General features: G+C 41.2%; 1 protein-coding gene across 1 annotated transcript in view; it reads left to right on the top strand.

The window, feature by feature from the left end:
- The first annotated feature begins 4,808 nt into the window (after positions 1-4,808).
- GPR149 (G protein-coupled receptor 149) overlaps positions 4,809-14,408 on the top strand; it is a 59,208-nt gene continuing 49,608 nt past the window's right edge. Inside the window, exon 1 of the mRNA XM_018571176.1 lies at positions 4,809-6,185. Within this exon, the coding sequence (XP_018426678.1) occupies positions 5,253-6,185 (933 nt within the window). The 5' untranslated portion in view covers positions 4,809-5,252. The remainder of the gene's footprint in view (positions 6,186-14,408) is intronic.

Below are 14,408 nucleotides of genomic sequence, written 5' to 3'. Positions count from 1 at the left end.
GGAGCAGTGTCAGGATGAAGAGAAGTAGGGGAGCAGTGTCAGGATGGAGAGAAGTAGGGGAGCAGTGTCAGGATGAAGATGAGATAAAAGGGAGCAGTGTCAGGATGGAGAGAAGTAGGGGAGCAGTGTCAGGATGAAGCTGAGATAAAAGAATATAAAAAAGAAAAGAATATAAGAGATAAAATGTCACAGAAGAGAGCCGGTGACAATGCAGATGAAGAGAAGAATGACTGTAGAGGAACTGTGCTGATTGATATGGATGGCCATGATGACAAGACTAGTCACAGCGGAGCATGGCATGAGACTCCTGCAGAGATTCATCTATAGAGTTGAAGCAAAGTGCAGCAGAAATAATGAGTGCACAGACATGGGGGCAGTGTAGGCTCAACAATACTGGACATCTAGAGAACTTTTATGACACCATGAGAGAATGAAAGGTGACAAGAGAATAGTGCAGCTGGGCAGAGGTTAATCGGTAAACTGTCACATCTGTTATCTCTGAGAGATAGAGGGAGGAAATGCACTAGGGCAGACAGCTTACTAACCGATCTCTACTCACTGTGTTGGAAGTTCTCTGTGTATTTCTTCTGCTGGCTCTGATGTCAGAACCGAAGGCACAGCCGAAGATCACTCCACCTAGTGGCTGCAGGCACACAACAGTTGCTTGAAAAGGTCTGTGCAGCTGTGGTACTAAGAAAAAAAAGTGCCTTAGCCCGCTCCTGACCAGGCCTCCCTCTGCCCCGGGCCCCATAGCGACCGCGTTAGTTACGCCACTGCACTGAACCATCACGTTCTCAAACAATTCATCGCCACACAGCTACCTCCTCATGTATCACTTCTCCCTCTCTTTTAGATTGTAAGCCCTCAGGGGCAGGGCCCTCTTTACCATCTTGTCTTGAATTGTATTGTGATTGTAATGTCTTCCTTATATTGTAAAGCGCTGCGCAAACTGTTGGTGCTATATAAATCTTGTATAATAATATTAATAATATTAGAAAGAACAGGAAGTGAGTGAAATATCTTTAATGTGTACACAGACAAAATCCTTAATCCATCAGAGTTTTAAACACTTCCACATTCTACAAAAAAAAAAAAGGTTTTAGCTGGCCTTTAAGCTGGCTCCACACTTTCATGTAAGATTAAGTAGTTTGTGTATTTGACACACAGCTACTAAGCACATATCACAAAAGTCAAAATTAATGTGTTTGTTTTTTTGTTTTTTTTTATAAATCTAGAAAAACAATATATAGAAACTGATGTTCTGATTGTGGGCCTTCCAAAATCTCTAGAAAGTTCTGTATTTTAGATTGGTAAATATTTATAATTTAATAAATTTGAGAAATATTTGAGTACAGCTTCAAACCTGTGAGGACCGGTCTAGCAGCCAGGCAGGACCGAGATTCAGGTGAGCATATCTTTGTTATTTTAGACCCTAGATGAAAACAACAAAAATGTAACTCTTGCAGTGCAGGGGTAGCCCCACTGCAAGGGTTACGTTTTATTCTGACTGGATTTATTTGTTAAAATGGGCATGGGTCTAAAAGTTGCATATCGTTAACTGTTAATAAAGTTAGGCAATCCACTCTATTCACAATGTCAGACAGGCCTGCAGGGAAAAACATAGGTTCTGTACACACAGCTAGTAAGAAGCAGGCAGGTTTTGCATCTGGAAAGGAGAAAATGTGCCTAAACCATATGATGCTTACATAGTGTGCATTGACTATCATTTTAGTGGCTTTTTTCGATAAAAACATTACACTCCTATTCTGATTCCTTGCTTAAAACATGTCTAGTCTCTCTCTCCCAAACTGTGGACTACTAAAGCTGCCTACAAAGTGTGCATCAAGTCTATACAACTTTTCTGGCTTTTTCTGTGAAATAATACACTCTGAGTTGGATTTCTAGACAGACCCGGAGAGACTGAGCGGAGGGACTACATGACTGGGGGGAGGAATAGTTCCGTTAATAAAAGGGCTGCTGTGGCCGTTAAAATCCATGTTGCGCAGTCCGAGTGTTTATTGGGGTTTTCGAACAAAGGGAGGAAAATTGACGAATCCATCAGTTAAGATTATAACCTGTGTGCCGCCCCAATAGGGGCATAGAATATGAGATGCATAGCCTCAGTTAATATTAGCATTGTTATATAGGTTAGAATTTATATAGTGTGATTTGCCTAACTATTTTCTCATAGCTAAATCCATGTGTTATCCTATGCTGCCATCTAGTGGCCTTTTGTTGTAACAAACATGCTTTCTGTAATTATTCCTCATGTGACGACGTATTTCCCCCTAGTGTACGCCCCTTCCTTCTTCCTGTGCGCAGTACTTCCTGTGTCATGGCCACAGTTAAAAGCCACATGTAACAAGGACACACATGTAATCTGCACAGTACGTAGGAAAGGCATCATTTTCTGACCGCACAATACTGAAGTCATTCATCTGCTGTTCCTATCATCTGCTGTAACCCTGATGTTAAGAATAAACACCTCTTTTGATTGAATCGGTATTGACGAGTTCAGCTATCTGACAAGGATTGTCCGCAGTGAGTATATCTGCTTATACAGGCCAGGCATAGAGGTCTCAGCAAGACATATATTTAGCTATCACAACAATCGGAGTCAGAATAACCTGCTTGGTGTCTCTCTCTGAAACTGTGAAAAGCTGCCTACATAACAGACTCTGTACAGTATTTCTGTACTTTTTCTTTCACATACAAGTGATTAGGAGTCTGCAACCTGGTGCCAGTTTGCAGGAAATAAAACCAGGTTCCCTCTAACTGCGCCTTTGACTCGTATATTTTGCATGTGTGTAATAGATTTTTTAAATTTTACATAACTGCTTAGTGCTGGTAGTGAGGAGGAAAAGGAAGACATTTAGGGCGGGTTCAAGGGAAACATTTCACCTTTCCCCAAAATAAGGGGAAAATCTTAGGGTATCTATTGCCACCATCTAAGAGGAAACCTAAAATTCTTGATGGTGGCTGAATCCCCAGTGACACATATTCAATATGCCCCATCACCCATTTCACGGAGCTGAACTATAGAAGTGCTGAAAAGGAGGTATTATGGGAGACACATCATCACTGCAGGCAGCATGGTACCATTGGGTTATGTAGTCCGTAAAGGAATTCTAAAGTTAGAGCATATAACATCAGCATTGTAATAGGAATTAGACATGTGCACAACAAAAAAAATAGTTTCCAGATGAAACAAATGAAAACGTTTTAATTCGCTTGTCAAAGAAAACTAATTTTTCTGTTTTTCGGATTCGGAGCCTCCAAATCCGAAACCGCATGTTTGAGTGGTGGCCATATCGACCCCCAGCGCGTTCTGCTCATGCGCGCCGCCATTTTGGAGTAGTTCTTGGTATACACCAAGATGGCAGCACGCGCATGTTCGAGTGCCACCATCTTGGTGTATACCAAGATCTACTCCAAAATGGCGGCGTGAATGCGCCGGTGGCCGATCTGGCCACCGCTCGTTCAGCGTGTGACATCACCGTCATGTGACGCCATACACTCCGCCTCCAAGATGGCTGCAGGCATGCACAGAACACGCCGGCTGCCAATATGGCCTCCGGCATGTTCTGAAAATGAATTTATGTATGCCCGAATAATATTTTAGTATATTCAGGCATATATTAAATTCGTTAATTTGGATTCTGACAAAGCGCCGAATCAACTGATTTTCGTTAATTTGCAAGTTCGTCCGAATCCGAATGCACATGTCTAACAGGAATACATACTAGAGTTATTTTTGATAATGCAATCAAAGCTACTTGAAAAATCCCTTTTATGTAGTGAGTGTTGCCTATTGTCTGCCCATCACTTTCACCAACTTCCTGGATTCCCAGTGTGCTTTGCATCTCTTTCCCTGCTGCTTGATGTGATGCAATCTTGATTTCTCAAGACTACATAGCCCATCATGCATGGTTCCCAGCAAGCAATGATAATGTTACATTGTGGAAAGTTCAGAAATTGAGTTGACCATAGCCTTTAAATTTTAAATGAATTTCCTACAGGGAATGCAGAAAGCTGATGAAAGAGATGTCTAGGAGACACACTGCTCACAAGGTGATTTTTTCATGTAAGCTTATATTGGATTGTTACAAATAATTATCGTTTGCATTGCTATTACAATGCTGTTGTTATACAGGTGAAACTCGAATAATTAGAATATCGTGCAAAGTTCATTTATTTCACTAATGCAACTTAAAAGGTAAAACTAATATATGAGATAGACTCATTACATGCAAAGCAAGATAGTTCAAGCCGTGATTTGTCATAATTGTGATGATTATGGCTTACAGCTCATGAAAACCCCAAGAACCCAAAATCCACAACCTCAAAAAAGTAGATTATTACATGCAATCAATAAAACAAGGATTGTACATAGAACAATATCGGACCTCTGAAAAGTACAAGCATGCATATGTACTCAGTACTTGGTTTGGGCCCCTTTTGCAGCACTTACTGCAATTACTTTTGCACGATATTCTAATTATTCGAGTTTCACCTGTAAAATGAAAGTGTATGCTGTGACATTAGATCTCTTTTCATCGATGACATTAGCAATTTGTAGCAATTCATCTTGCAGCAGAGTCGTCCGTTTAGCCTATATAATTATTTGCAGGCAAACTGAAGACAAACTGCCTATATTGTACAACATCTAAGATCTACTTTGTAAAGTTGCATTTATTTGCTGCGAGGAGATGACAAAGATCAGCCTTATGTCTCTATCCGTCTTCCTAGTGAGAACTGGAAGCTGACTCCACCCTCTTGCAGCTCTGAACAAAACAGACTGATTCAAAGAACATCTCATTCTACTACCAGCCTCACACAGAGAACGTGCTTTGATTGTGTCCAGCACTCCGGCGTGCCCGCTGCACCTGATCTGCTGACCTGGTCATGTTCTGCGGTATTCTGCACTGATGAGATGCTGCCGCCTTCCACAACCAGCACCAGGTGGAATAGAAACTTTCATGGAAATGATAGGACATTTTATTTAGTGTCAAACCGTACAGTTTAAAGTACAGTTCTTTTCCCGTGCATCCTTTCTTCGAGTGGATGTAAACTGTGGCTTGAGTGGACCAAACTACACTAAATGCATCAGTACAATAGCTGCCAATTGAAGAAGTCCAAAGTAAGTTTGCGGATGGATGAAGAGGGATTAGCAAAGTGAAGAAGTGTTATGGCTGCTTTTTTACGAGCGTGTCCTGTTACGTGTTAGAAGGATACAAACTGCTGCTACCACGATGTCTGTGGCAACAACTGTTCTATACACAAACAGCTCCAGGTTTACTACAGAGGTGCCAAAACCACAGTCTACTCCAAACGTGTTTCTGTTTTGTCTCACGCTGACTCTGACACTTATTGTCCTTGCAGGCAGTATTTACTCATTGGTGTCCTTGTTGAAGATAAAGAGCAAGTCTACCCTGTCTGTGCTAGTGACCTCCTTGTCTGTGGATGATTTCCTGAGCGTGGTACCCGTCTCTATCTTCATGCTGAAACAATGGACGAACAATCCTCTATCCCAGCCCCTGTGCACTGCCGCTGCCTTCATCTACCTGTTTCAGGGGGTATCCAGTAACTTAAAGGCATCTGTCATTATTTCCTATAACTTCTGTACATCTGCCAAACTGGGAGAATACAAAACAGAAAAAAACCCTTTGAAAATGTTATGGGCGATTCTAAGCACATGGCTTGTTAGTTTGTTAATAAGCGTGCTGCCTTTTTGTGGTTGGGGGGCATTTGATGCCACCTCATGGGGATGCCTTATAGACTGTGGTAGCTCTTATGCGCTGTTTTTATTTGCTTTGTACTCTATCTGCTTCTGTGTTCTCACAGTCTTCTCTGTTCCTTTAACTCACCAGTTGCTTTGTTCGGACAGCCAGGAACAGCTACTTTATTTGAACTATAAAGATATTGCTAAAGGTTATCTAACCCCCAGTACACCACTGGGCAGCAACGACTCCTCTGTGTCTCCTGATAATCCTGCCAGCAAAACCTTGAAGAATTTCAATGAGAATTGTGTGAGCTCAGAGGCTGTGTGCAAGAGGAGCCTGGGTGATGATCAGCACGGTATACACAGCCTGAGAGGGTGCAGGAGCATGACAGTATTGTATGCTCAGAAGCGATTCTCCCTCATTCTTGCTTTGACTAAAGTATTTCTGTGGCTTCCAATCATGGTAAAGACCTATTCTCTAATAATGAAATTATGTTGCCTGTGTTAACTTGAAGGGGTGATCTGCTTTAAACCACAGATGCCTCCCTGATATAGACTGATCCAACTGGGCAGACACATAGATAAATCATCCTTTCCATAATGCCCCCCTTTCATCTCTGTCCAAAACCACATTGATCAATTTTTCATGGCGTGTCCTGAAACATATATAGGATTATTGTATTGATAGTGTCTTGATAGCAGACATATTTTTAGTCCACCAAGAAGATGTAAACCTTAGCTGGACATGTAGCCCACCGTTGGCAAGCAGGGAGCGAGTGACTAAGAGGGATCATTAAATAAAGGGTGCCCTTCCATTAAAGTAGAGCCCTTTTAAGGTTGTTTCATCATATGACTTTAAAGTGACACTAAACCCAGGAGTTAAATCTTAAAAATGAATTCAAGTACCTTAACTATTAACAATACTGAACCTTATTTGTGTATCACTCGGCTATAGATCCTCAAATCATCTCTGAATTGGTGCTGACACTGTCCTTCCTTCTGGTGGGTGGCTACTTTTGTTATTTATAGTCCGTATGTGTTGTAAAGTAGCCACCACTCCAAGCTCGCTCCTATGATGTACTACAATCTCACGTTTAGTTTACTAATTTGTATTGAGATTGTAGTGCATCACAGGAGCGAATTTGGAGCGGTGACTACTTTACAACGCACACAGGGACCATGGGCAAGAAAAGTAACCACCCTGCAGAAGGAAGGGCACTATCAGTGAATTCAGAAATGATTTGAGGATCTACAGCCGAGTGATACACAAATAAGTTACATTTTTGTTAATAGTTAGGGTACTTGAATGTATTTTTAAGTTTTAACTCCCGGGTTTAGTGTCACTTTAAAAAAGGGCACCCTTCCATGAAAGTAGAGCCTCTTTAAGGCTGTTTCATCATATGACTTTTACTTGAAATATTGTGTAAGCACTGTGTATAGCTGTTGCGCAGTCACAAACATCTGATGTGCGTTACAGCAAGGTCTAATCTACTGCTTGTGTGGCCACACAGAAGGATATGACGGGGTTAAATCCTTTTTGTCATACTACCTTATCACATTCATTGAAAGTGAAAGCTTCACACCTAGGCGTATCGAATATGCACGTTTAGTGACACGCGTTTTTACCGCGATTCGCGAGGGCTACTTGGCTGTATCCCAATGGAAACGCGCGACAAAAACGCCCCAAAGAAGCTCCTGTACTTCTTTGGGCGCAGGGCGTTTTGTAGCGTGTTCCTTCGCTCTGCAAAACGCTCAAACACCGAAATCCCATTATTTCCTATGGGTATGGTTCACACCTGGGCGTATTACAGGCCGTATGAACGCGCTACAAAACGCCCTGCGCCCAAAGAAGTACAGGAGCTTCTTTGGGGCGTTTTTGTCGCGCGTTTCCATTGGGATACAGCCAAGTAGCCCTCGCGAATCGCGGTAAAAACGCGTGTCACTAAACGTGCATATTCGATACGCCTAGGTGTGAACCCAGAGTAATGATTTCAGGACAGTGGTGGAGCACCAGAACCAGGTTCCAGCTGCAACCGCTGCAACCCTGGTAGTTCTCATGAAAATGCCAAGTATCGGCGCTGGTATCTGAAAAGTATTAGTGCATCCCTACTGAACAGGATAGCTCTGAATTTCTAAAAGAGTCAACAGGTATCTAGTTGCACTTATCAAACATATAAAACAAGACACTTTCAGTGGTACTGTATATATAGTAGAATAAAAAGGAGCAAATAAGAAAAGCTAGGTGTTAGGGTTAGCATACAGTATAAAGACTGCAAAGCATTAAAGTGGTCCTATCAACCCTCAAACACGTGTATATAAGGCCGACATCCGAACACAATAAGCATTTTTGCATTGCTGTGCCTGTTATGGATAGTTGGGAAGTAGAATTCACTATGCAACAGTAAAACCAGCTTGCCAGTGAACTGCAGCTAACAACCAATTAAGCTGTCACTTAAAGCATATTTCTCTTTTGCTAGGTCTGTGCTTCTAGCTTTGCTTTTTACAAAGAGGGCCTTTCTTATCCACTGGCAGATCTTGCTCCTCAAAGGGAAGAGAAAGTGGAAGAGCCATAGTGAAGGAAATAACATTTAGTTAGAAGGAAGGTCTTATTAGAGGAAACAGGTCACAGCATATTTTTAGGTTAGAAGGCGTAGAGCAGGTGTAGCAAACGTTGAAGGCCAATGTTTGCCACCCCTGGCATAGGGAGGACCGCAGTTTTCCCAGGTTATATTGCAGTAGCATGGGTTGCTATGGCTGTAATGACATGCCTGAAAATGTGATATATGTGACATATGACACAAACACTACCTTTTAATTAGCTATGCTAAAGTTCAAAAGAAAACAAACTTTAGACTATAAATTATAAAAAAAAAGTGAAATGATAGCCTCTCATGTTAGCAAAGAGAGGTTATTGTGGGAGTGGCAATGTAAAGGTGGTGCACAATACTAAATTCTCCAGAACATGGCCTTATGAAAAGAGAATTCCATGCCAAGTGTACAGTAACCCTTAGCCCTGCAAAACAGAAATTACAGATACATTTTCAGACCAATGTGGCCTGACCATGACCAAGTTTACAGACAAAATGATTACAGTATGAGGTTTATGTATACACAATTTGCAGAGCCATTGGCCCTCCGTGAATATTTGTTCTGTGCTAATGGATGCAAAAAATGAACGTTCTTGTATATATTTCTTTATAAGTTGAATATACATTATTTTTGAATGTCACCTTGTAATACCACATTATGACCACTAGCTGTTGCCGGGGAGCATAGAAAATAAGTATTTTTTTCTGTGCTCCTCTGCTCCGTCTAGTGGTCATAATTCTGTATTTACCTGATATTACATTCAACCTGGAACTAAAATATACTAATAACATTTGTTTCTGCCTCCATTTGAACAGTACAAATGTACATGCAATTTTGCAGGACAAATGACTCAGTGAATCGTATAGAAATATACCCCTATTTGTTCATTACTGCGGAAGAAATTAACTAGTAATGTTATTTTGTTTTATACCCTTCCATATACATCTCCCAAAGTGTTTGCTGACCAAGGTAAAATATAAGATTACCAATGAAATGGACAAGGTAATATCCAGATTTCACATGACCCTGTAGCAAAATGTTAATGTTTTATTATACCCTTCCTTGAAATTAAAGTGCCATTTCAGTGAATATTTCCATACGAGCAAATAGAGTTTTTACTGGAATGATGAAAGTGCAGTGTTCTAGAGTAAGTATTCCTCATTGCCACACTTAATATACAAGGGGCCGTCACAGATGACTGTTCCTTTCATTGTCACAGCAAATATGACCCTTGTTCATACTGTCAACGTACCAGTACCTAGAAGAGTTATTTACCCATTATTGTGGCTATAGGCAGTCAGATGTATGAAACAGTCACACAAGGTGCCATCCTGCTTCAGCACACAAAGCTCGCTTCTCACCTATTATGACTATTTATTAAAGTTCACGATAACATATACATTAGGCATAGAAAGTCTTTCTAGATTTCAACCGGGGGACCTTCTTAGTAACCATTCATTTAGCCAGTCACCACTCAAAAGCAAAGTCCTTTTACCCTCCAGGACCCTGGTAGTGGCAAATAAAAACCAGCAGTATGTGGTTAATATTACACAAGTGTTGCTTTACCCTGAAAGGAAGACAAAAGGGACCGGTCATCCCTTGGGCACTGTCACTCCTGTTCTTCTGTTGATCATAGCAGTAGTCTGGCAACATTGGATTGAAATGGATTGGGTGGATGGATTTACTCAGCATTTATCGAATCACTATAGTAACACCTCATTACACAGGTGTAAAAAAGCAATAAGGATATAGGAGGTTTGGTTCATTGCACAACGCACAAAGACTCTTCCTTTATCAACTTTAGAAACGAAGTAGAACAGCTTATAGTAGATCTAAACCCAATCACTAAAATCTCATAGAAGCTTTAACATGTTTATGTAACTACCAAACTACTAACTACTTGTTTTCAGTCTTCTGCAGCTATCCTTAAAAGAATGCATGGTGATCCTGCCATGAACTTCCTTGTGTAGGCATTTCCTGTTAGAGGGTTACAATTGTCTCCCAGTTGCTTCCATGCGTTGTCACACTGTCACAAGAGTGCTACAAGCGGCCAGGCCGAAGCAACACCCGAAGCGGGGTGAACGGCCGGCCATTGGCCGGCCGAAAGCCTTGCAGCTGACGCTGTGCGGAGTCAGCCGTGAGATCACGGCCGGCTCCGCCCAGTTGTTATTCATTGGCCGGGACCCGCTCGCTCTAGCAGGTCCCGGCCAATAGGAAACAGACAGAGCTAGCTGTCACTGCTAGCTCCGTCCAATTGTTTTTTCTTTTTTTACAGAAACCTTTTATTTTAATTTTTTTCTTAAATGTATCATTTTTTTAAACATTTTTTTCTACTTGTTTTTTCTACTTTTTTTTTCTACTTTTTTTTTCTACTTTATTTTTTCTACTTTTTTCACAGATTTCTTCCACAGAGGTACCGAGCAGAATAGCCGAATCGAATGCCAGAATAGGCCGAACGGCAGCGTGTAGCCTGCCGGAGGTTCGGCTCAGCCGATCCAGATGTTGGATCGGCTGAGTCAAACGTGTTCTTCACTTCGGCTCAGTCAAACATGTTGTTCATGTTCGGCTGAACCGAAGTCAGCCGATGTACGGCTGATTTCAGCCGATATACGGCTGAAATCGGCTGTACAAGCCCGAAGCAAATAGCCGAGCAGCGTTCGGCTCACTTCACTTTGGGTGGGTTATTCACTCGGCTGCCTTCGACAGCTTTGTGAATAACCCTTTAAATGTCATCAATTTAGGGTTTACTTCTATTTTAACCCTCTCTTGCTTTACAAACAACATAGTTTCATCATCACAGATAAAATGACTTGTGTTAGCATTTAAACCCACCCCCAAGAAAAAGAAAGCAAGTTATGTGGTTATGTTCAGCAGGTATGTGGTATATGTTCTGTTTTACTTTTAATGTCACTTACCAAAGTCATTATTATACTGCTTCGAATGATATGATCCACATTTTTCCCTAGTGTGTAGCTGAGGGTTGAAAGTCAGTAGCATGGGCACAAATCCTTTAAAGAGAAACTATCATAAATAGGCTTATGCAAGAATCTGGATTATCCATCTTTAATTGTTAAAACTGTGCTGGCTTAATTATGCAGCATTAATATTTTCCCATTTTTGGTTTTAATTTCATTTGTTTTAACCTACCACTTTGTAGTGCCAAGTACAGTTGCTTCCCGTCTACTTGTTAATCGCATACACTGCAAACTGAGAGAGCGAGAGAAAGTGTATGAGGCCAGCTGAGCTCACAGACCAGCAGGCTTCAGATGACCTTTGATTGCTTCAGCAATGACAGTGTACATGCTTCTCCCCTTACGGGATTCTTTTAACTCAACTTTAACTGTCTAAAAAGTACCAACAAACAAAACCGCTGAAGTGCAGGTGCCTAATGGTGCCTGTAAGGCCTGGTTCATACCTAGTAGATTTTTGTTTTCTGCAATCTTGCTTTTAAAAAACGCGCGAAAATCATGCGGTTCTCAATGCATAGCAATCTCTATGGGACAAAAACCGCGCAGCATCCGCCTGAAAATAGCTCCTGCATCTTGTTGCACAGCAGGCGAAATTGCACGCGTGATGCAACGCTAAGGTCTGTCGCCAATGACTTGTATGGATTTTTGTGTTTAGCGCGTTATTTCACGACTGAATCCGTTCAATTAAACACCTAGTGTGAACTAGGCCTTAGAACTTAATGCTCTAGTCCCTGTGCAGCTGCTTAAACCCAAGGGAGAACTGAGTTGGGGACAGGTGGGCACTAAATCCCCCCAGCTCAGTATTAGACCCCGTCACACCATGGCATTTTGTCACGCATAACTGTGCGCGCTGAAACGCACAAGACAAGAAATCCCATGTAATTCTATAGCCCCCTTTTCACACCTGAGCATAGTGTTGCGCATAGAAAAACGCCTTACAGCGAGTTTTGTCCCCATAGACTCAATAGGACACGCTTGGAAATGTGCAACACAATTACTTTTGCAGATTGTGGTGTGTTTAGGTACGTGTTTTACGCACGTTTGCCCATTTACATCAATGTGTCACAATCTGCTCACAAAATTGTGTCTTAATGCATGGGCGTGAAAATGCACAAAAATGTGCAAAACTATGCACCAAAAAATGCACATACAAACAAGCAAAAACGCTGTCACCTAGGTGTGAATGGGGACTTAATAAGGTATGTGGGTCTAGTGGCCCTGAGTGTGTATAATACTGAACTCCCTTATTCTGTGTGCCATGCTTTACATTCCTTATTCTACACAACCTTATTTTGTATGTCATGCTGTATGACTCCTCATCTGAACTGCTTCATTCTGTATGACATGCTTTACATTCACTATTCCACACCACCTTATTCCTTATGCCATGCTGTATGTCCCCTGATCTGAACTGCTTTATTCTATATAACATGCTTTACATTCCCTATCCCACATCAAAGTTTACAGAATGTCTGCTTGTTTACCCACTTGCAATGGTAATAATAATACCCACTTTTTTTTAATGGCCTCTATTTTCAAGCAGTCTTTGACAGTTCTGTCAACGTTTTTTTCCCTAAATACTAATGGAATGTTAAAAAAGAACTCCAGGAATTTAAAAACCCTACCCTTGCAGTGGTGCTACCTATGCTTGTTTCTTCTAGGGGGCTTAAATAAAGCAGATATTCTCACCTGATCCTTGGTCCTGCTGGACTGATAGGTCGATGCTCGCAGCCTCTTCTCCCCGGGCTCTGGTGGTCTAACGTCTGCTGATGTCATCACGTCTAATGCAGGTCCATTGACTTGCAATAGACATAAGGACACTGAGGTACACTCTACAGCCGGGGCGGAAGGGATGAGTACCAACTGCCGCAGGACCACGAATCAGGTGAGTATATCTGCATTATTTGAGCCCCCTAGACAAAACGAGCACTTAACCCCTGCAGTGCATGGGGTAGCCCCACTGTAAGGTATGTTTTTAAATTCATGGAGTTCTACTTTAAAGGTTTGACCTAAATACCAATGTAGAGTGAGGTTTGCAATGAGCACCAATGCAGAGTTGGTTTTACCACTGAGCACCAATGCAAAGTTAGTTTTACCACTGAGCACCAATGCAAAGTTAATGTTTGTTGTTATGCTGTGATTCAAATATTTAATATGCCATTCTGTTTAATATTTTATTAGCATTTGCGTTTGTTTTATATACAGGTGAAACTCGAATAATTAGAATATTGTGCAAAGTTCATTTATTTCACTAATGCAACTTAAAAGGTGAAACTAATATATGAGATAGACTCATTACATGCAAAGCAAGATAGTTCAAGTCGTGATTTGTCATAATTGTGATGATTATGGCTTACAGCTCATGAAAACCCCAAGAACCCCAAATCCACAATCTCAGAAAATGAGAATATTACATGCAATCAATAAAACAAGGATTGTACATAGAACAATATCGGACCTCTGAAAAGTACAAGCATGCATATGTACTCAGTACTTGGTTTGGGCCCCTTTTGCAGCAATTACTGCCAATACTTTTGCACGATATTCTAATTATTCGAGTTTCACCTGTACCTTCATATTTATTTGGATATTTATAACTCACTGATCACACTAACATACCTCGAGCTGTAGATGAGAAGATTATTTCAAGGGATCCCTGAGATCTTCATTTTTTTCAAGGGTTCCTCGAAGATAAAAGGGTTAAGGGAGGCTGCTCTAAGGCATTGTACATAGTCTATCATAACAGCATGTATGTGAAGGAGGTTGGTATATGATAATAGCACTAGCCCTTTGCACACAGGTGTCAAAGTAGGGTGCTATGTGCATATTACTAATGCATGCCAATCACTCCACGATGCCTGGGAAAGTAATAGTATATTAAGCCAAATGAATGTGATGTCACAGTTAGTTAGACACTAGCTGTTGCATCTGTCTATACTGAAGCAGCAAGTTTTGTTTTTCCAAATGCCTTCTTTAAATAATCTTTCTTGTTCAGGTGAGCACTAAACACTGACTGAGCAATTCCACCACTTTAAATAGACCTCAATTGTGTATACAATCCCTAAAACCCCCTTGGTACATACTGTTATACCGTTCAACAAACAAACACAGATTTCCTAACAGCTTAG

Source organism: Nanorana parkeri, unplaced genomic scaffold (assembly GCF_000935625.1).
Source record: "Nanorana parkeri isolate BGI_ZX_2015 unplaced genomic scaffold, ASM93562v1 scaffold1692, whole genome shotgun sequence".
Classification (NCBI taxonomy): domain Eukaryota; kingdom Metazoa; phylum Chordata; class Amphibia; order Anura; family Dicroglossidae; genus Nanorana; species Nanorana parkeri.
Note: the sequence above shows the minus strand (reverse complement) of the source record. Positions and strands in the feature narration are given on the sequence as shown.